The sequence below is a fragment of the Odontomachus brunneus genome, unplaced genomic scaffold (assembly GCF_010583005.1).
Source record: "Odontomachus brunneus isolate Ranch 3 - 2012 unplaced genomic scaffold, Obru_v1 Obru_scaffold_020, whole genome shotgun sequence".
NCBI lineage: Eukaryota > Metazoa > Arthropoda > Insecta > Hymenoptera > Formicidae > Odontomachus > Odontomachus brunneus.
Window position 1 is genome coordinate 1166867 of NW_022639470.1, and position 22520 is coordinate 1189386.

The window sequence follows — 22520 nt, forward strand, 5'->3', positions numbered from 1 at the left end:
TAACTGTAGTGGCACCGTCTGCTGTTGTATATTTATACATTACGTCAAACTAAACAAAAAAGTCCTCTACCATTTTGCAAATGACTACATAGATTTTTAATTATTAATTAAAGAAAATTGTTACACGATTTTGTGCGACATGCAGCAATCTTCTTTAACTAATAACTAAAAATCTATTTATTTACTATATATCTATATATAGAGTGTCTCAGTTTGATTTCACAATCTCTTATGAGGATGTAGAGCGGATTGAGAGATGAACGGACGTAGAGATAAACAAAAAAATCCATTACCGTTTTGCAAAAATCGCAATAATGATCGAGATATTAATTATGGAAGATTTGTGAATAATTACGCATAATATGATTAATGAACTGCAGTGGCGACGTCTGCACTTCATATTAGGACAAACTGAGCAAAAATGTCCTCTACCATTTTACAAATAAGCACGTAGATTTTTAATTATTAAATTAATTTAATTAAAGAAAATTGTTGCACTCATATACTATTTTGCGCGACTTGCAGCAATCTTCTTTAACCTTTTCAGGACAAGAGACATCTTTTAATGCTCTACGGCCTTCATGCATGTATTTCAGAAACTATCGATCCGATATTCATGAAAATTGGTATGTAGATGTTTCTTGGGGTGATCTTTCCAAATTTGAAGTAAAAAATGTAAAATTCAAAATGGCGGATCAAGTATGGCGATTTTCAAGATGCCAAATTATGTATAATAAATATGACTCAATTTCCGTGAAACCTTAAACTCTCTAAATTTGACTTAATGAAAATCTTGACTGATTTCCATTTTCGCTTTTCTTGGACCATTTTCGTAAGGGTGAGCATAAATGAGCAGATGTGATCAGGTTGCGTCAGATCTAAAAATTTGTTCCTTGATCGGCATTTTGAACTTCAAATATTCGATTTCTCAAAAAAGTATCTTTAAAAAGTTTTATAGTTCAAATTTCACGGAAATTCAGCGATATATATTATTTATCATTTTTTCCGCCATATTGGGTCCGCCATCTTGGATCACAGAATTTTAAAAATCTAAATTCAGATTCGGATTTAACGACCCCAAAAACTCATAGAATACTTCCCTATAATTATCTCCCCGAGCAACCCCCGTCCTGAAAAGATCAATTAATAATTAAAAATCTACATGGTCATTTGCAAAATAGTACAAAATTTTTTGTTCAGTTTGACCTCAGCTACAAGCATACGACGGTAAATGTCGCCATCACATTACGCGAGCGTCTTTGATCGAACGCGTCAAGGCGCGACTGCATATGACGCCAGTCTTCAATGACGAACCTCAGTGCATTGTTACCGCTTAGGGTTTCTCTCTTGGCAATGGACTAGATGCACGCAGGTCTTTGCGATTGATGTGTAGGTAGGTTGGCCGAGTTGAGCGCAACGCACGGGACGATTAAGAACGGTCGACGAGTAGGAGACGATTATGAGCGGCGCAGTGCTAAAAGCACCGGTACGTTTTACGACTCGTCCGGAAACCGCGTGCTAAACGGTGCAGAAGGGGAGGTCTTTCGGGCGCCTCGTGTTTTGTTCGTCTAATCAACGATACGCGGCTCGAACTTTCGGGAGTAACTCGACGCTCGGATACTTCAAACACGATATCAAACGCGAATTCGTCGGACATGAAAAAACGAGGACATCGAGGACATTGATGAGAAGAAAAAGAAAAATTATATATAAAAATTATAAAAAGCAGGGTTTAATAAAAAAAAAAAAAAAAAAGGGCCATAGATTTCAAAATTATGTCTACACGAATTGCTTATGTATGTCTACGTGATGTACACACGGCTTTTCATCATGTACACAACATCAATTTTGTAGGATATTGTGAATCACATTAAAATATACAAAATGAATAATTAAATTATTCGACAGTTATATCTGTTTTGAGTATTAATTATAAATGCAAAAAGATAACGAATTGCATAAAATTTTTATTTTATTATATGACAGATAAATTTAACTTTGAAAAAGGAAGAATGTAACTACACAAAAAATTCTGTGAATTTTAATTAAGAAGCTATATTTAAGAAACTATGTTTATAAATTTACATTAAAATTCCAAAAATTAATTATTGTAAATGTTTCTTTATTAAATATGGAATATACCATACGTTCTTTAAACGACATACATAGATACTCGTTGTCTACAAAGATGGTATCTCATGCATAATTTATGTTGCTTATATGTAGACATACTCTCTTAACCCCTTAGCGATATGCCCAGAAAAATTTTTCATGGTAAAATATAAAATTCCTTTCGATTTACCTAAATTATTGCTCGCACCATAGCAAATACAAATGAAAATTAGACATATCTGTACATATGTATTCTATTTTCCAAAATTATTCAAAGAAAATAGTAATAAAGAGAAAAAATCGAGATAGAAGAAGGGGGGAGAGACTTTAAAAAAATCTGACCTGAGGAAGAAATAGAATCAATAAAAGAAGTATTTCACCAATAATCAGTGAATATTAACTGATTTTCGGTGAAAATAATCATTTTACCGCTTCATCTTATATCTCATTGATTTTGAATAGTAAATGTGTATAAGATTTTACTCCAAAAGCTCTACGGTACACAAATTCGTTATGCACTGCACCAAAAGAAACTTCCTGCGTTTGCAGCGATGGAATTGACGACTTCCATACGCCTTGCATGCGATCATAGTGTCTGTGTTTGCAAAGTGCCTCAATAATAGAAACAGTCTCTATTATTAACTCCTTTCAGCGAGGTTTTACTGATTGCAATGTTATACTTATATCTGAAATACGATTTCAGTAAACATTGATTATACTTTAGAGAGTAAAATATCATAAAATACACGTAAACCTCTAACTCTATTCACAATTAAAATTGAGAACAATAAATGTCGCTGGTCTTGCAAGAAAAACTAAGTTTTTCCACTAAGTAAGTCCAGTATATCAATAACTAATTCCCGATTCTATCAATGTTAATTGAAGCTCTTAATTTGAGTTTAAACTTTCAAACAAAGATTTAAACTCACTTAATCAACGTTAAATTTGATCACTTTAATCAACATTGGTAGAAACCAGAATCCTCACTTCGATCGATTTTTCGAATGCACGTTTAAACGTTTAGCTCATGTCCGTTTAGAAACGCCTGATGAAAACGTTTCGATATAACTAAACGTTTAATTATCTAAACGGATTCAACAATCAGTGTATTCTTCACTAAAATGCTATACTTATAACTGGTGACTCAGTCAAAAGTATAGCACTACAGTCAGTAAAATCTCCCTGAAAGAATCAGTTGATTGTAACGATTGCTTCTATTGATGCAGTTTACAAACACAGATAGAGTTATTGCATTCAAAATCGTATGGAAAACGTTACAATTTTATCGTTACAAATATAGAAAGCTGGATTTGACATAGCATATAACGAATTTGTAGTGTACAGATTTTGCAACGACATCTTACCACTGGTCAAAATCAGTAAAATGTAATGTGAAGCAGGAAAGCAGGAATGTTCCCATTGAAAATCAGTGGATATTCACTGATTACACAGGTCTTCATAGTTTTGATGTTTGAAACGCAACAGTTTCCTACATAATTTTGTGCGTTAAATTCGAATCTGACCTCAAAATTTGCCTATTGCGTCAGGTTTCTCAGATAAATTAAGTTAAATATGTCAAAAGTGACAATTTTAGCCAACTTCATACATTTATTTTAGAGACACCGCTTTTTTGGAATATTTCTGTTAATATCATAGTAGTAGTCTTCCCCTTTAAAATCCATTTTTAATTGTCTTTGCACGATATTTTATTCCCAGGATATACCACTTTAAAGATATTAAGATTATAAATGGATACATATATCCAAGGTAAAAGAATATCATACATATCTATAGTATCCAATATCCAATGACTCTACATATATATGTGTATATATATATATATATATATATATATATATATATATATATATATATATATATTTCTTGATTTCTTGATTTTTTATTTCTATCTCGATTAAAATATAAATATCAAATTTTGATAATCTTTCCGAGAGTCATAAGCAAAAGAAAATATGCCGGATAAAATTTATTCATGTTTAGATTATATATATATATATATATATATATAAACTTGGAACTCAAAAATCCAAAAATCCCAATTCTCCAAAACCTAAAAACACAGTAAATCTAAAATACAAAAAGTCGAAAATGCAGAAAAACTGAAACTCTAAAAATTCAGAACTTATAAATCCCAAATCCATAAATCCAAAATCCATAGGCCCAAAATTTATAAATACAAAACCCATAAACTTAAAATCCATAAAACCGAAACTTATAAACTTAAATTAGAATAATTAGCCAATTGTATTATATATTTGTGTAATACTTGTGTCAGCCAATTATACTACTTTTGATATCGTACAAATGTTAAAGTAATCTCAGAAACAAAATATCATACGGGAACGATTAAAACTGAATTTTAAAGGAGAAGATTGGTACTATGCGATGACATTGTCAAAAATTTTCAAAAAAATTTGGGACCTCTAAAATAAATTGATCAAAATCGTCCTAAAAAACCTAACGTGATCAGCAAATTCTGAGGTCAGATTCGAATTCAACTCACAAAATTATTTACGAAACTACGTCGTTTGCTTATACATGTCCTTAAGATCCTCAGGTCTGTATTATCCATGAAATATTTCTTTTACTTGATTTAATCAGGATTTTTTAATTTAATTTTAACATTTTATATTTGTTTTAAAATAACTCTCTACACGACTACGAATAGTGCGAGAAAGCATATACAGTGTGATGTCAATCTAATTGTCTTTCTTAGCTTGTACAATTACCAGAAATAGCTACTCTTGCTTCTGTTTAAAAGATAAACAGATATACAAAGTTTTCAAAAGTATGTGCAATCGCGATTACTATACGAATCTATAAATATATATACTAATAATATATGTTAAAACATTTTTCGTTTAAATATGTAATATGGAATTGTATTAACATGCAATAGCGGGATGCCGATAATTGAATGTTTTAACCTACGTAAAGATGTTAAATTACCATTAAGTTCAAAATGACAATTACTTACGGAAAAATAACGGTAAGATAGTAATTTTGGTAAAATTCGTTGTTTTTAATAATTTAATGCGCAAATATTCGTGTTAATGCAAATAAGATAAAACAACATTCTTCTTATGCTCTCTTATATTTTCATCAAATATACAGGGTGTCTCACACTCTCCTCCGGGCATTTTGTGGGGACGTAGAACAGGTTTGGGTGAACATAAAAATCCTATACCGTTTTGCGATATTCGCAATAATTATCGAGATATTAATTGTAGAAAACTTGTAAATGATCATGCAGAATATGGTAAATGAGTTACAGTAGCGACGACTGCCGTCATGTACTTATACTTTAGGTCAAATTGAACAAAAAAGTCTTCTACTATTTTGCAAATAATCATATAGATTTTTAATTATTAATTAAAGAAGATAAGTGCATTATCACGCAAAATCGTACAATAATCTTCTTTAATTAATAATTAAAAATCTATGTGATTATTTGGAAAATGGTAGAGGACTTTTTTGTTCAATTTGACCTAAAGTATAAGTACACGACGGCAGTCGTCGCTACTATAACTCATTTACCATATTCTGCATGATCATTTACAAGTTTTCTACAATTAATATCTCGATAATTATTGCGAATATCGCAAAACGGTATAGGACTTTTATGTTCACCTCAACCTGTTCTACGTCCCCACAAAATTCCCGGAGGAAAGTGTGAGACATTCTGTATATCTGATAAGCTCTGAAATCTCTCTCAGATAAAAGAAAGGGAACTATTTATAAATTTTCGAGAGTATTAAAGTTTTTATTTCTTAAAATATTACTAAATATTTTCAATTATATACCACGATGTAGTCGCTAAAACAACAAGATAATAAATAGAAATGTTGTAAATTTGTAAGACAATATAATAATATAAAAATATATCATTCTAATATTATAGAACCTAATATTATAGACCAATTTTTTAATTTCGCTGAAATTACGTATATAGGGACTTTGAGTCGCCGATTACGAATCTATAAAAAAATTTTTCAAAATTTAAAATGGTGGATCTAATATGACGGGCTAATTTCTTTACGAAAATTATGATTTTCGCCGAATTAATGTATATAGGGGTTTTTGATGGCCGATTACAAATCTAATCTCCAATTTTCATAATTCAAGATCGCGGACCAATTTTTTTACAAAAATTTTTATTTTTAATGAAATGATGTATATAGAAATTTTTGGATCGCCGATTATGAATCTAAAGTCTAATTTTCAGAATTCAATATAGCGGATGTAATATGGCGGATCAGTTTTTACGAGAATTGTTATTTCTGACTGTTTCATTATAAATATTGTATTTAAAATGTTATGATTATTTCGTATGAAATTTTGAACAAAAATAGTTTTTATTTTGGATGCACAAAAGAATATTGCATAGACAAATCATTATATAAATTAATCCGCCATATTATGTTTATATCTTGAAAATGGGATAATTCATAATCAGCGACTTCAAAAACATATAAATACAAATGTTCATAAAAATCCGTTCAGTATAAGAAATATGCTTTTCAAAGAGTTAAAAGTTAAATGCTCTTTTTGAGTTTTATATTAAAATTTTGTTGTTTTTGTAATTTTGCTCTAAATTATCATTTTACCAAATTTCCAAAATTACCGAGTAATTTACCGTAATTCACCGAGTAAGTTACCGTCAAACTGGGTAATTTTCATGTCTAACTATACGTAATAACGCATCGATCTATTACCTGTATGAAAAGTAAGAAGCACACCCATTGATAATATCTGTACTCTTTCCTCTCGCTGTCAGGATACGACTTGGAGTTGTCGACGCCGGGGAACGGCACCTCCGAGCCTTCCCGCTTCCGGTAGGCCGCGGTGATGGTGTAGGTGCTGTGTATCCAACAGTACGTGTTCAGCACGTCCTCGGGCAGGTCCTTGCTGTGTATGCAGTCGATGGGGTTGCCGACGTATTGGCGGGTGGTGACGATCAGGGAAAACGATACCAGCAGGATCACCGTGAGGCTGTAGTGCAATCGGAATACGGCACTGTCGGTGTGAATATGCGAGATTTTAATGAGGCTCTTGAGACCGCGGAATATGTCCAGCATCTTGGTGCCGAATGGCACCAAGGGCGCGAAAGCGACCGGGCCTTGGTGCCGGGTGACGGCGGCTCCTCGGGATAACGCCGCCGGGAGCCGTACGTCCGCGCGTTTCCTTCTTTCCCAAATCCTACATCTTCCGCTCGACAAGTTTCCGAGTCACGTTGCGGTTCGAGGTGTCTCGCTCGCCGTCCGCCCTCTCGCTCTCGTGCGCGGCACGAATCCAGAACTCGGCACGGCGTCTCCAGGAACATCCATGAATCTTGGCCTCGCGTCCTTTTTGCGTGACTTTCCCGTGCGATGCCGCGGAATAAATAAATAAAAAAGAGAACCGCCTCACACACCCGTAGCGCTCACTTCCGCCCCGTCGTCGCCGCCGTGAGAACGTTCTTTTAATCGGTCGAGAAAATGTACCACGACGTCCCTTCCGTTCTTTGGCGATTATTATTGCACTTTGGCGAACTTCCGGCGTTTAATCGATACCGTAAACTGCGCGAACTACATTATCTCCTTATTCCTCTGACATTTGTCTTGTTTTACTGTATTGCTGTAAGTACTGTCCTCCTAAGTGGTGGTTTGTCTTTGGCATTCGAGTTTCCGCGCGCAACTTCGCGCCCACAGCCCGCACTCTTTTTCTCTTCCCTGAGAGAACAGAAATCTCGACGTTCCTTTTACGGTGTGTGACGTATTCTTCCACAAATCTGTCCCGCCTTATCGACGACTTCACGACTTTTCAGAGTTCTCTCCCGCGAAAAAGTTCGCCGTAACGCGGTTAATCGCCGTTCAATCGCGCGCGGTCGTCGTCAGTGAGATCTTTCGAGAAACTTTTCGCCGTAGTCTCCCGCCGTGCATTCTTTTCTCACTCATTCGCACTCGTTTCGGGAACTTCACATGACGGAAACTTCTCTTTCGTCGTTCGAGCACACAAGTGTTCGTGTGACATCGCCGTCCTCGGCCACGCGGACGGATTTGCCGGATTCGCGCATCCCCGCCGGTCCTTGGTCCGATGAGCAGTCTGAGGAGAAACGTCAACTTTCAGAACATCGACCTTACGATAAATTTAATCCATAAACCCATGTTATCATCTGATCAGATCGATACCAATCAATTAACATTCAGTCTGTGTACGGAGAAAATATTATAGTGAAAATGATCTTAAAATTACGTTGCTTTTTGCAATGTTTCCTGCAAAGTTAGGCAATATTAGAATTATAGTATAAATTATTATAGAAATAGTAAATTTGACGGTTTACACGATATAAGAAACTGGTACACGATACAAGAAACATTCAAGCAACTGCAATAGTTTTGTAGCGGAAAGTCAAACGTGTGTAACATTTTTAAAGAAATGTATAGTCATTTCGATTATAATTCTATATAGTTAAGATTAGAAAAATTACGTTGTAATCTTTACTACAATATTTTCTTCGTATAAGTAGATGTTGTCAGGTCTTAATCGCGCACATTACTCACATAACTCATGGCAATTCGAATTATATTAACCTTAGAACTCTCTCTCTCTCTCTCTCTCTCTCTCTCTCTATATATATATATATATATATATATATATATATATATATATATAATCTAAACATGAATAAATTTTATCCGGCATATTTTCTTTTGCTTATGACTCTCGGAAAGATTATCAAAATTTATATTTTAATCAAGATAGAAATCAAGAAATCAAGAAATTTGATTCTACACTGAGAGATACTTAAGAAATAAAAAATATTTATTCAGTAGGTATTAACAACATATACTAGTTTTACCCTGAGAAAAAAAATATTTTTCAAATAAGGAAATATACATTGTCTTAAAAGTTTAGCTTCTCTCATGAAAGTAATTATTTTATTCAAATAAAAAAAATTAGGTTTAAATAAGTATGCACAAAAAAAAGAAGATACACACATAACATACATTTAACATGAAATATTTAGTTGTGAGCAGCATACTTACAGCACCCTAATTATTTTTGCATAATGATAATATATCAGAGTTGTAAAAATATTAATTAAATTTTTTCGATGTAATAATTAATTTGTAATATATTTCGATCCAACTAGTTGACGATTGATTTAAGTAAAATCAATCAAAAAATTAATTGAGAATTGAACGAAATCAATTAAAAATCATTTAATTGACGATTGATATGAGCAGAAAATCAAAGATTGTTCGTTTAACTTAGCAAATTCAATTAAAGGCTGTTTAACTGACGACTGATATGAACAAATTAATATTTTATGTATTAACGTTTTATGTATTTTTATGTGTTTTTATGTATTTTTATTAATTTTTACGTATTTTGCGATTAAATACAGTTGTGAAAAAAAATTATAATAACAATACAAAACATGTGTTTTAAGAACGGTAACGTTTGAAAAGTTGATCTGGGTAAGTTTTACCCATGTTTAGAATTTTAGATTTAGTAATGAGGATCGTTAATAATTTGTACTCGATAACATTTTTTAGAAAGCAAATAACTGATTAGGACCATGAGTGGAACCATGATATAAATTTCTAGTCGGGATGGCCAACGTGCCGCACTTTGTCAGACACTCTAGAAAGGAAAAATTCCTTCGGACTCTCATTTCGTTATTACTATCTTGGGCGACTTACCACTAGGTAAATTACGAAACATTGCGGCGGCGCTCGCGAGATTATGCGCATTTGAACGTTTACGAGGGTCCTTCGCGGGTTTCCAAATTCCACAGCGGGATATTCTCGGAAACCGTTCGTCAAAGAGCGAAAAATCTTTACGGCGTGCCTCGCTCTCGGGCTTTCGCATATTTTGCTTCTCGTCTTACGTTTGATGTCCCAATAAAGTCATCGTAAATTCCTGTCCGTTGCCTTCGCTCTTTCTCTCTCTCTCTCCCCCTCCCCTCTTCCTCTCTCTTTTTCTTGTTTCCCTTTAGAGCCGGTTAAAGAGAGCGTGGAAGTGATTAGTCTTGCCGACGGCCCGACATCATGCACACCCGCGACTCGCAAGCATCGCTTTACGTAAGGGAGACGAAAAATGAACGGCGACGTTCCCTCGGAAAATTTCGGGGAAAACGTACAAAGATATCCGCGACCGGCGCATCTCATGTCAACACGCACATTTCTAGTCGAAAACCCAATTAAATCGAATGCATAAACGGAGAGTTAAAAAAAAAAGAAGGAAAAAAGACCCCCTCCTTTCCATGATTATCACAACGTGAGACAATCAGAATTTATAAATGTTGTAATCACGTATATGACGTAAATATATTGTACTGAATTCGTGATTAAATTTACATGCAAAGATGTTAATTTTTTATTATATTGACGCAGCAACAAATTTACTGAAAGTTACGCTCAGATGTTCATATTGTATTCTATATGACACATTGTTTTGAGTAAATTTCGATTTTTTACATTTTTTTCGTATTTTTATATGATAAATATGAGTGCTATATGAAAAATTTTGTAAAGAATACCAACTTGCGTCATTCTATAGTCAGAGAAAAGACATAATTCTGGCAGCCATAGTTAACAATTATACGAGTTTTGTACATATAACTTATATATATATATATATATATATATAGTTTTTAATAAATTATTTTGTAGTTTTTTATTGTAACTAAGATTTTTATATTATATTTTATATGTCTTTTTAGCAAATTTTAATCATTTCTTTTTATTTCTTTCATATTTTTATTTCGTCAATCTATGCAATAAGATGACTAGATTTCTAGCTCCAAATTTGGGACACTTCATAAATGTATGAAGCGAGGGACGGGGGGAGGAGAATAAAAAGATCAAAAAATTATTTTAACAATCATTGAAAATGATGACAAATCAGTGTCTCGAATAGCACTCAAAAAAAATTCAGGACAAAGGGTGAAAAATCGGAACTGTCCCGAAAAAATTAGGTCTGGTCACCTTAGTTGTATGTGTCGAGAAGGGAGGAGATTACTCCGTAATAATGTATTTACGATATGTCCTGACGACCGCACGTCGTTATTTTCGGCACTTTAATACTTATTTCCGCAGGAGACTCACAGGACACAAGCGAAAGACGTATTGAATACGGAGCGTTATGTCCATGGCAGTTGCTTGGCATGAAAAGATCGCAGACGCGCGCGCTGTCAATCACGTACACCAAAAGTTCATTAGCGCGCCGAAAGTGCCAAAAGTGCATGAATGTGAACGCCAGTGATGCGAACGAGATCGCGCGTCTACAACGACGCGATCTACGGCGGACACCTTAACCAATCGCGTTCGTTTCGCACTACGAGGTTGTCATCGTGGTTATTCAATCTAGTTGGTAATGAATCGTGCGAAATGTTCGATCTTTTCGCGCCAAGCAGCAGCCATGGGCACACATCGATCAAAATCGCTCCGCATTTCTCGCGTCTTTTATCCATCGAAAGTGAGTCTCATTAATAAGTCTCGGGAGTGTTGAGAATGGCGACGTGCGATCGCCGGGACGTGAAGACGTCATTTGTAAGTAATCTTCTCGTTTCTCCTTGCGATATATGTAAGATGACCAGATTTCGCAGCCTTGAATTCGGGACACTTCATAAATGTGTGAAGCGGGGGGCGGGGGGAAGGAGTAAAAAATCCGAAAATTATTTGACAATAATTGAAAATGATGACAAATCGGTGCCCCGAATTGCACTCGAAAAAATTCGGGATAAAGGGTGAAGGTTAGGCGACAGTTTCCCGAAAAATGAAGGGGATAATGTTGGTACCAAGGAAAATCTCTAAATGATTAAGAAATGATTAGAAATGATCTCACAATATGATTTAAAGATTCTGTTCTTTGTAACTGCACTGCTAAATTGATGCAATAAATTGAAATGAGGCAAATATACGTTTTCTCACTCTAACCTTTTGTATTAGTTTAGCAGTGCAGTTACAAAAAACAGATCTTTAAATTATATCGTGTAAAGATTTCTTTTGGTACCAACATTATCCCCTCCACTTTTTGGGAAACTGTCGCCTAACCAGGGTGAAAAATCGGGACGTCTGGTCACCTTATAAATATAAGCATTATATGAATTATTCATAAAGGATGTTATCTTTACAATTGATTAGTAAATTTGTTGCTAAATTTATGTGGACCTATTGGATAATTTATTTGAAAGTTCTAATGTCGAAATTCTTAAAAATATGTCAACTTGTTCGATACTTTATATGATAAATATAAATTTTATACACTAAGAGAAATGATCCAGTACAAAATTAACAGATATTTCTGATTAAATTCTGATCAATTTTTATATCCGATCAAGATATTCGATCAAATTTTATCGGATACTTCCGATCATAATAGCATTTCATCAGATAAACCAATAAAAAAATCATTCACCGGTTTCCATCAGATGTTCCCTAATCGAATACAAAAATCCATTAGTATTTTGATCGGAAATATTCGTTTGTTAATTTTTTATCGGATGATTTCTCTCAGTGTATGAATTAAATATACGAATATTCAAGCAGCTACAAATTTACTAAAAGTTACATTCAGATTTTCAAATAGCATTTTATATGACATATAGTTTTTAACAAATTTTGATATTTCGTATTTCTTTTATATTTCCATTTCGCCAGTCTATATGATAAATATGAGCGCCATATAAAGCGCGCATAAGGGATGCGACCAGTCTAATGTCGCTGCCAAATTCACGCACACCTATCTATCTGGGAACGGGAGAAAAAACAGGAAAAAAACTGCCGCCACCGTTCATCACGAGATATCTTTCCGCTCACGAGAGCTTTCGCGATTCGCTCGCCCGGCAACCGCAAATAAACCCGGTGCGCGACGAGCGATTCAATCAGTTCGCACACGGCGAGGAAAATCCGCTTACGCGCCCCGCGGCTCGATTTTAATTCCGGCCGACGAATTCGCGGACGAACCTCGCGCGTTTTACAGCTCTCCCGGGGGCGGCCGGGGAGCGTCGCGTCGCTCGCGATTTGCTTCCGATTAATTTCAAGATCAAGTGCGAGCCCGCACTCTCTCAGTCGCCGACTAATTCCCGCGGTGAAACATCCGCCCTGCCCCGTGCGAATCCGCGTCCCCCGTCTCTCTGCGTTCGCCCACTCGCTCGTGTGAAGCCGGCGAAATTATTGCGCGCGCCCGCGCAATACTTGGCGCTAAACTTGGCGACTGCACTTCGCGCCCGCGGAATTTAAGTAATTCGCTCGCCGGGGGAGAGAGATATTGTTATGTGCACTTCTCGAGACGCTCGCGCGCCAGTGCTTCTTTGTCGGGCTTGCGAGAGCACAAGGGTCTCCTTTGACTCAGCGAAGTTGTGTGTGCTGTTGGACCCGTGCCAAGACAGGATGCGCTCTCGCTGTAACCATTTTCGAGTTGAAATGTGTTTTTGGGAAAATAAAACATTTTACACTTGTTTCCGCGCCCGTCCGTCCGGACGCTCACTCTCGCTCGCTCGCTCACATGGACATCTCGACGATGTTTTAACGCGGCAGCTGCTGCATGAAGATTGGGAAAACGTCGAGCGTGCCAAAATTATCAAATACTTCAAAACATAGAAAAACTACCCATGCCAGAAAACATTAATGAAGCTCTCATTAAAAGCTAAACATGGAATCTAAATATTCCTCGATTAGAGCCCCCCTCTCTCTCTCTCTCTCTCTCTCTCCCTCTCTTTCTCTCTCTCGCTCTTTCTTTCTTGCTCTCTATATAAAATTATTTTTCTTTGATATTTTCATTTTTTAACTTATATACAAATGTAAATTTTGACATAAGTAGATGTGTGGCAGCGATATCTAAACATTCCAATATGCAATTAAATCCAATTCAGCTTAACTCTACAACATCTACCAGTCGTAATAATACTCAATCAACTGCTCAAACAGACTTTGATGATTATTACGATGTGAGAATAATCGATGATGAAAACTGTACAAATTGTTTTATCGTATTTATGAAGCAAATATACTTTTATAGAATTAATCAATAAATTTACTATAATAATAAACCATACATTAATGCAACTTTTTCGTTATATTGAGGCAGAAACGAATTTATACTAAAAATTATATTCAGATTTTTGTGTCACATTTTACATAACATATTGTTTTGACCAAATTTCGATAGCTTTGTTTGTATTTCTCTTTTGTGCTTTCTTAATTTTATCAGATAAATATATATAGCATATGAATCATTTATTATTTACAATTACAACATTACAAATTAACTAAAGCTGCTGCCAAATTTATATCTATCTGCATGAATAAAGAATGTTATAGTAAAAATTATTATAGTATTTTGTAATTAAAGAATAGATCAAAATTCTGTAATAATTGATTATCTTTTTATACGTGCTATTTATATATGTTTTAGGAACTGAAATGTATCATTAAAAAATTTATTACGTTTGTTACGAAATTTGCTATGTTCCTCATATCCTTATATGGACTTTATATCCTCAGATGGACTTTATATCTTCAGATGGACTGATAGTCAATATTTCTGCATTAAAAACATAATAAAATCAAACTGAATTCATATAGAAAAAGAAAAAAAATTATGATATATTTTCTCTCTGTATAGGTTTGCTCTTTTTTTTAGATCTATAAACGCACATCTACATTTTTGCCTTTATTTTTCTATTTTTTCTTCTTTCTCTTTTCTTTGTTTTCTTAATTTTGTATATCTTGCTTAGAGCAATTTAACTAAAACTTAATTAAACTCAATTATACATAAATTTATATCATATATCTTTAAGATATTTGTATAATATTTTCGCCGCGACTATCTTGATTCATAGTTGCAAAAGAGCGAGAAAATTCTTGCAGAAAATACGATGAAATAAAATTATATGTTCACAAACGACAATCGATCGAACAGATCCTTAAAATAGTCCTTTCCTTTTTCTTTAACAATCAATAAATCGTGAAAAATTAACGTGATAAAATCATAAGAAAACAGTAACAAAAACAGGTTGATGTCCCGTTAATTTTACGGTAATTTTTTTATTGTCAGTGCAAAAGGAAAGAATATTTTACAAATGTGCTCAATCAATTTCAAAATTCACCGTATGGACACATCCTTCTTCAGCGTATTTCGCAAGAATTTTGAACGCCCGTATTTCCACGGCGAGGGACCAGGAGTCTGAAAGAGTTTCCTAAGACAAACAAATGCCTCTCTCCATCTCTCTCACTCTTTCTCTCCTTCGCCGAAAGGGACCGTGCAGAGATTGACAAGAGAGTTAGAATAGATCGCACTTTGTTAATTTTTACGCGAACTTCCGCGATCTGTTTATTGACCTGTTACTCGCTCGTTGACGCGCGAACCAGAGCGTTCCCGCGCTGAGGAAGAATTGTCCATACGGAACCGCGGATGATAAATCGATTAGAGCGTTACGATCCGCGCGTAACTTTAATTTCGCGCGCCTGATGATGCCGGGCGCAGCGCGCTTTTCCGCTCTGCCACGTGGAAAACGCGCATGAAATTCAACGACGCGGCCTTATCGATTCATGCGACTCCCTTGCCGTCCCACCAATTAGCTGCCAATTTCCTGCGCGGCCGATGGACAAGCGCAGATAAGGCTAAAACTCGAACATATTAACGTCGTTCCCGAAGCGGAAATCCGCTGTCGCGCTTTTCTTATTCGCCCTCGCGGAGATGAGCATCGAATGCGCCGCCGCCGTCGCCGCCACCGTCGCCGCCGTCGCGGCGTAAATACGACGCGCAACGTCGGGAGGAGACTTTTTCCAGATGCGGCTGAGCGATAGGGGAGCATCGCGGGATGATAAGTGAGGCAAGTGGTAACCGGGCGGCTACGGGCGAGGCGCGCACACCGGATCTCGCGAAGTCTCGGCCGCGAAATGCTCGGGGGGAGGCCTGCTTTATTTATAACCGACGAGGGGCCTCGTCCGCGCGTATAATTTTTTCCCCGAGTGCCATTAATGCCGTCGCCGTCGCCGGCGGCAGCGGCGACGGCGACGGCCGAGGGTTCGGGGAAGCGAAACGATCGAAAGCTCCGCGGCAATTAACGCGCAGGGTGGCGCGCGGTCACTTCAAAGCGGCCGCGTTCCGCTTTGATAGCCCTCGGTGTACATCTCGTTACACATTACGCGCCGCCGTTACATTGCCGAAAACGAGCCGCGGCAACATTGGGCGGCCGTTGCGACGGCGAGGAGGTCAGGAGACCCGCGTAATCCCGTTTGACGTGCGCGGACGCTATTCTATTTTAGCGTTTACGCGTGCGACTGCACTTCGTGCCGCGAGGCGAAAGCGCAGGCGGGACGAGGCGAGGCGACGGGAAAACCCGGCCCCGGCGATGGGATGCAAGCGCGGCGCGCGGGAATACCTAAGGGCAAAATGAAGAAAAGGGCGAGCCGCCGCGCTTCGGACTTCATCCTCTTTACCCCGCTTTTTCCAACGCGGCTCCGTCGGTTTTAGGGTAGATCCACACTATGGAGCCCACCGCGACGTTCCCGAATCGTGCAGAGCGACGAGAGATGAGCCTCGTTTTACTGAGAGCTCCGGAAATCCGCAGAAAATTTCCCAGATGACTAAACAACGATATTCTTGAGCCGTTGACTCATTTCTGTAACGCCAAGTGTGCAGAGGATACAAATGAGCGAGCGAGCCGCGTTTTGTCGTCACGACCGCGCTTTTGGGTAGAGAGAAGATTGTGTTCGTAGAAGGCAGGATTTTATGGCGAAAGATTCTTGGGTAGAGAGAGAATTTTATATGAGGAAGAAAGCTTAATTATGGGTTCCGCATAGAAAATTTGCCGAGATCCATTTGGGATTTGGATCGTCAATATAATTACGATATCTGGTTCCACATAGAAAATTTCTTGAGATTTATTCCGATTTCCTAAAATTATTATATAAATTCTGGTTACGTACAGAATATGGAAAAGTTTGATTAAACTAATGAAGCAATGCCCGCATAGAAAATTTCTTAGAATGTAAATGGGATTTAGATACTCAAAATAGATATGGGTTCTGGTTCCACATAGAAAATTTATCTCGATGGGGTTTATCCTGCTTCCCTAAAATAATTATGGATTCTAGCCTCGTATAGAATGGTTTGACTGAACTGACGAGGCAATGCTATATAAAAAATTTCTTGGAATCTGATTGGGATTTGAATCCCAGTTCTGCAAAATTATTATGGTTTCTGTTGTGGTCCGTACAGAAAACTTTTTGGGATATTCTAATTTCCAAGATTTTCCCAGACAGCATAGATTTCAATTGGAATGCCTAAATTGCTCCAAAATTAGTTATACTAATTGGGAATCTTATTCTCATCTTATAAACATGGTTTCTCTATCTAAAATAGAAATATTATAGAGATTCACCTTTGTTTTTCAGTCGCTAACATAAACTTTTATGGTATCAAACAAGAAATTCCAAATTTTTAATCAAAAGAAAGATAATACGTAATACTTTAGGAATACGTTCAGCAAAAAAATGGGATCTGTTTGTATTTCTTACTTAAGATCGCATTTTTTTAATATTTAATCCGAATCTTCGTAAATTTTTTAATCAGAATCCATTATTTTTGGCAGGAAATTAGGTTGGATCCTAATTAGATCTTAAGACATTTTCTACACGGAGTTAGAAGTATGTGATTCTAAGTGGAAAACCCAAAGATTTCCCAATATTCTTTCTCTAGTATTCATTTTACATTAAAATTGAACAAAACATATGTTAAAACATAGAAATTCCCTGTTTAATATTATAAAAGTATAGCAACATATATTTACTAAAAAAAGCGCGAGTTCCTATAGAATTTCCGTTTTAATTCCAGACAAAAAATCTATTTAATAAAATAAAAATGAGATTCACAATTAATGGGCGTAATGAACAACCAATTTTTGGACGAATTTAGGTATTCTAATCAAAATCATTGCTGTATCTAGAAAAGTCTTGGGAAATTTCTAGGCAGCTGAACGAATCATTTTTCTTAATGAAAAAAGAATTTCTGATTTTTATGAATAAAATTCGGTTCTAAGAACCAGAAATTCGGTTTCCTTCAACCAACAGACGTTTGTTTCACCCATAGTCACGTTAATTCAACCAAACTTTTTTCTCCCTAACATAAAAACGGGGTCTCGTTCGAGGAATGGTTCATTACGCGACTCGACTAGAAGGTCGTCCACGGACGAATATTCGAAGTATTCAGCGAGGAATGCGGTAATTTCTTGCAATGTGAATCGTTTTACTATCTTGCATGCGGCTTATCTTCACCGTGGCCGCGATGAGGCGCGTGTATCACCGATCTCGAAGTATTTCGGAGAGAATATTTCAGCGGATTGCAACTGGAGCGCGAATAGGATGCGCACGCGATCGACCCCGCTGGTGTGAATCGAGCCTTAATGCATCCCGCGCTCCTTTCTTGCTCCCTGCGAGGCTACTCAGAATGTTTATCATCGTCCGTACTTTATATGGAATTAAGTATGGACTATGGCAATGCCATTCCGGCTTTTTCCATCCGTGTACCTTTAAGATGCCATCGCGGGAATACCGCGGGAAGCGCCGATGGTATCGCGCGAATCCGTGCGAATCGCAGCTACCTTCCGCTGGACTTTGTCCGTCGCGAGATTCCCATGGCGTTCTCGCGGGAAAATCTGCACTGCGAGAAATTATCCGATAAAAAATTAACAAACGGATATTTTTTATCAAAGTACCGGTGAATTTTTGTATCCGATGAGAAATATCAGTTCATAATTTTTTGATCGGTTTATCTGATAAAATGCTTTTATGATCGGAAGTATCAGATTAAAGTTAATCGGATATCTTGATAATTTCTCTCAGTGTGGCATACCATTCGGGATGCGTCGCGCTTCAATGGGATCGGGAAAATCGTCGCAGTGTAATCTGACATAGCAGCGAAATTAAACGGTACAAAAAAATTAATTAGTGTAATTATAAAACTAATACACAAAGATCTTATGTACAAATGTTAAAATGCATGTATTATTCATTTTTTACTCTTATTTTAATGTAAAATTAACGAAAATATTTTTTTGCTGAACGTATTCCTAAAGTACTTTTGATTATAAACTTGGGATTCCTTGTTTGATATCATAAAAATATATGTTAGCGACTAAAAAACAAATGCGAGTCCCTATAATATTTTTATTTTTTTAAATTAACCAAAATTAACCAAATATATTATTATTTTCGTGATGTTTTAATGTGTTATATTAATATCAATTTAATAACTTGTTATTTTTTGTATGTCACTTAGAAATGGAATATTATTTTGAGTTCTCTTTAACACAATTATTTAAAAAATGACAAAAGTTATTTTAACATTAGTAATAATTAAAAAGCGAGTCTTCAAATCATTAATATAAACTTTGACGTATAAAATAACCTAATTTATTAAGAGAAATTGTTTCCATGAATAAGTTAAATTAAAATAACTATTATCATATGTTAATATGACATGAAAAATAAGTTATAATATGTTCATCTTTGTATACGTTTACATTATGTAAACAAAAATGTCCCATCGACATTCCTTACTAACAATTTAAAAATGAACAATTATAATAATAAAAGTGACAATTTTTATTATCAAATTTGAATTAAAATTAAATTAAAATAAAAAAAGAATTAAAAAATGAACAAAATTGAATTAAAATGAAAAAATTAAATTAGAAAATTGAAAAATTAAAGATAAAATTAAAAAATTGAAGGCATTGAGTTACGTTTAATAATTAATCAGATATTTAAAACAAACAAGCCTTCTGCAACTTCTTGTCGTTACCAGTGATGATAAACAATTAACGATTATTATCGTTTATCAACGACGACATTGCTATTTTTTAACAAGACATTTCTTATACATGACGATATTTTTGATAGACGATTCTATAACAGATCAGTAAAGCAAGAACCAGTTATATAGATTAGTGAAGTAAGAAGTTACAAAAAAAATTAATTTCAAATATTTATATAATTTTGAGATACAACCTAATGTCTTCCATTTTTTAGCTTCTTTTTTATTTTAATTCAGTTTGTTTCTAAAACCTGCTATTTTTCATAGTTTATTGTTTAAAATTATTCATAATTATATTTATTACACACACTAATAACAAATATTGATAGTTATTAGTAAATATGTACATAATAGCGGTCCTGGACGCCGAAATTTTAATTTTTTTAAATGATGAAATAATTTCTTATACTTAAAACATAATGATAAATATTAATATGGTTGAAATTCTACAAATATTAAAGACTTTATTTTTTTTTTTTAAGAAAATTCGTAAACGCTGTTTATTTTTCCTATCAACAACAATGCATGTCTTATGCTTTCATAAGACTAAGTTCTTTACTACTTTTAATCTTTTCACAAAGATAATATGAAAGTTTATATTATTCCTATATGGAAAACACATAGTTGTATTAATTAAATTTCTTATGAAATGTAAACAAATCAGAAAATTTCCGGTTGAAGCTACCAGAATTCGGCTTAAGACAACAAGATTTCTGATCAACTTGAACAGAATTGTGGTAACTTCAAGAACGGAAAATTTTTAGTTTATTTATATTTTACCAGAAATTTTTAATCCAACCACAAATTTCTTTTCCGTGTATAATTTTTTAGAGAAAATCTAGATGATAGTAGTATATTTAAATTAGGAACAATTTGCCAAAATAATTAAAATTAGAAAAAAATTTGGTGGAAGGTAAAGAGAGAGACTTGTTGAAGATCGAAGGAAAAGACTCGATGATTCTTATCTCGCAAAAGTCATTAAGCGTACACGTGTAGCTCGCGCCGCTAAATCAGTCCGAGATAATTTGTACACGTCCACTTCTGCCCGTATGCAGATAAAAAAACACGTGCTCGATGCGTATCGGCCGCTACAAGGTGGCCTAAGTGTCGATACTCGAAAATTCTCAGCGCTCGAGACCGCGCGAGTTTCACGATTCGATTACGTAACAGCCGTAACATCCGATGGATATTTATTAATGAGGAAACGCGAGAGAAGAAGAGCGACAGGCGCGACGGAGGAAGCGATACATCACCGTTAGCGGACAATTGCCGCGGACGAAGAGCGACGTCAACGCGGCGAGACGCGTTCACGCACGGCCTCGTGGCCGGGACTTGTGAATTAGCTGGCGCTTGTAGTAAACGCATTAGGCCGCGCATGCTTTAAATAAAGCATAGGCATGGGCGTCATTCGATTGGGATTAAATCGGCACGCCGCGTCTGTCTTCTTCGCCCACGTGCCTAATCAAGTTTCACGATTATGCAGACTTCACGCTCCTTCTCTTCTTCGTCTTCTCTTTCTCTTCCCTTCTTTTTTTTTTTTTTTTTAAAGTCCTTCAAATTAACACGAAGGTCGGGAGATTTCGTTAACGACTTAATAAAAGAAACTAGAGTTTTTGGCTTTCGAAATTGTTTCTCATATAACCGCCGCGCGCGCGTGTTTCTTATAGGTCGCGGACGTTTGAAAATTAACACGTCGAGAAAATAAAGATATGTTCCAAAGAAAAAGTTCTTCTTTTCTGTGCACTCGCTCACTACACTGATCAATAGATAATTTGTTATATGGAATTTCTGATGTGTTTCTCAGTAAGAGAAATTATCCGATAAACAAAATTAACAAACGGATATTTCCGATCAATTTTTATATTCGATCAAATTCCGATCAATTTTTATATTCCGATCAAATTCTGATCAATTTTTATCATAATGGTATTAAATAGTGAAACGATATTTCTCATCAGATGTTTCCTGATCGGAAACCTGATCACAAAATTCATCGGTATTTTGATCGAAAATATCCGTTTATTAATTTTTTATCGGATAATTTTTCTCAGCGTTTTTTATATTTTTATACGTAGAATCCAAAAATGAAATCTTAGTATTTCTTTATCACTTAATTTTATTGTAACGGTCACCCGGGATTTAATGTTATTTAATTTGGAACATTTTACACAACTTCAATTTAATTATAAACTTTTATTTTTTATATTGAGGTATCGTCAGTACCAAAAGTATTTTCATCATTTCGCGCGCGACCTCGCGACATCGAAATATTTTTAAACGACGTGCGAGATCTCTTTCACGAGCTAAACGTCGGAAGAGGGGGCATCGTCATTGACATATCGCACGAGAATGGAAACTCCGCCGGCAACAGGAAATAATAATAAACCACCGTAAACAATACAGGTTCTATGACACACAGTGGCGGCTCAAGATATTTTAAGATTCCAACCGCGATGTAATCTTTGGATGCTTTAATATACGCACGCAGATATTTCATATAAAATATTATTCGTCGATGAGAAAACAAATTAAAGCTTCATTGCACGAGAATGAGAGAGAGAGAGAGGAAGGGGGGG

At 35.6% G+C, this 22520-nt stretch overlaps 1 protein-coding gene across 6 annotated transcripts in view; it reads right to left on the bottom strand.

The window, feature by feature from the left end:
• Positions 1 to 22520, bottom strand: part of LOC116842008 (innexin shaking-B) — a 64080-nt gene that overhangs the window by 36737 nt on the left and 4823 nt on the right. For 4 of the 6 annotated variants that reach the window (XM_032810621.1, XM_032810626.1, XM_032810620.1 and 1 more), the window contains one exon: positions 6849 to 8217. In XM_032810621.1, coding sequence (XP_032666512.1) covers positions 6849 to 7211 — 363 coding nt within the window. In that variant the 5' untranslated portion in view covers positions 7212 to 8217. Of the gene's footprint in view, positions 1 to 6848; positions 8533 to 9821; positions 11083 to 22520 lie in introns of those variants that run through there. The other 2 variants (XM_032810623.1, XM_032810622.1) reach the window with 2 other exon arrangements.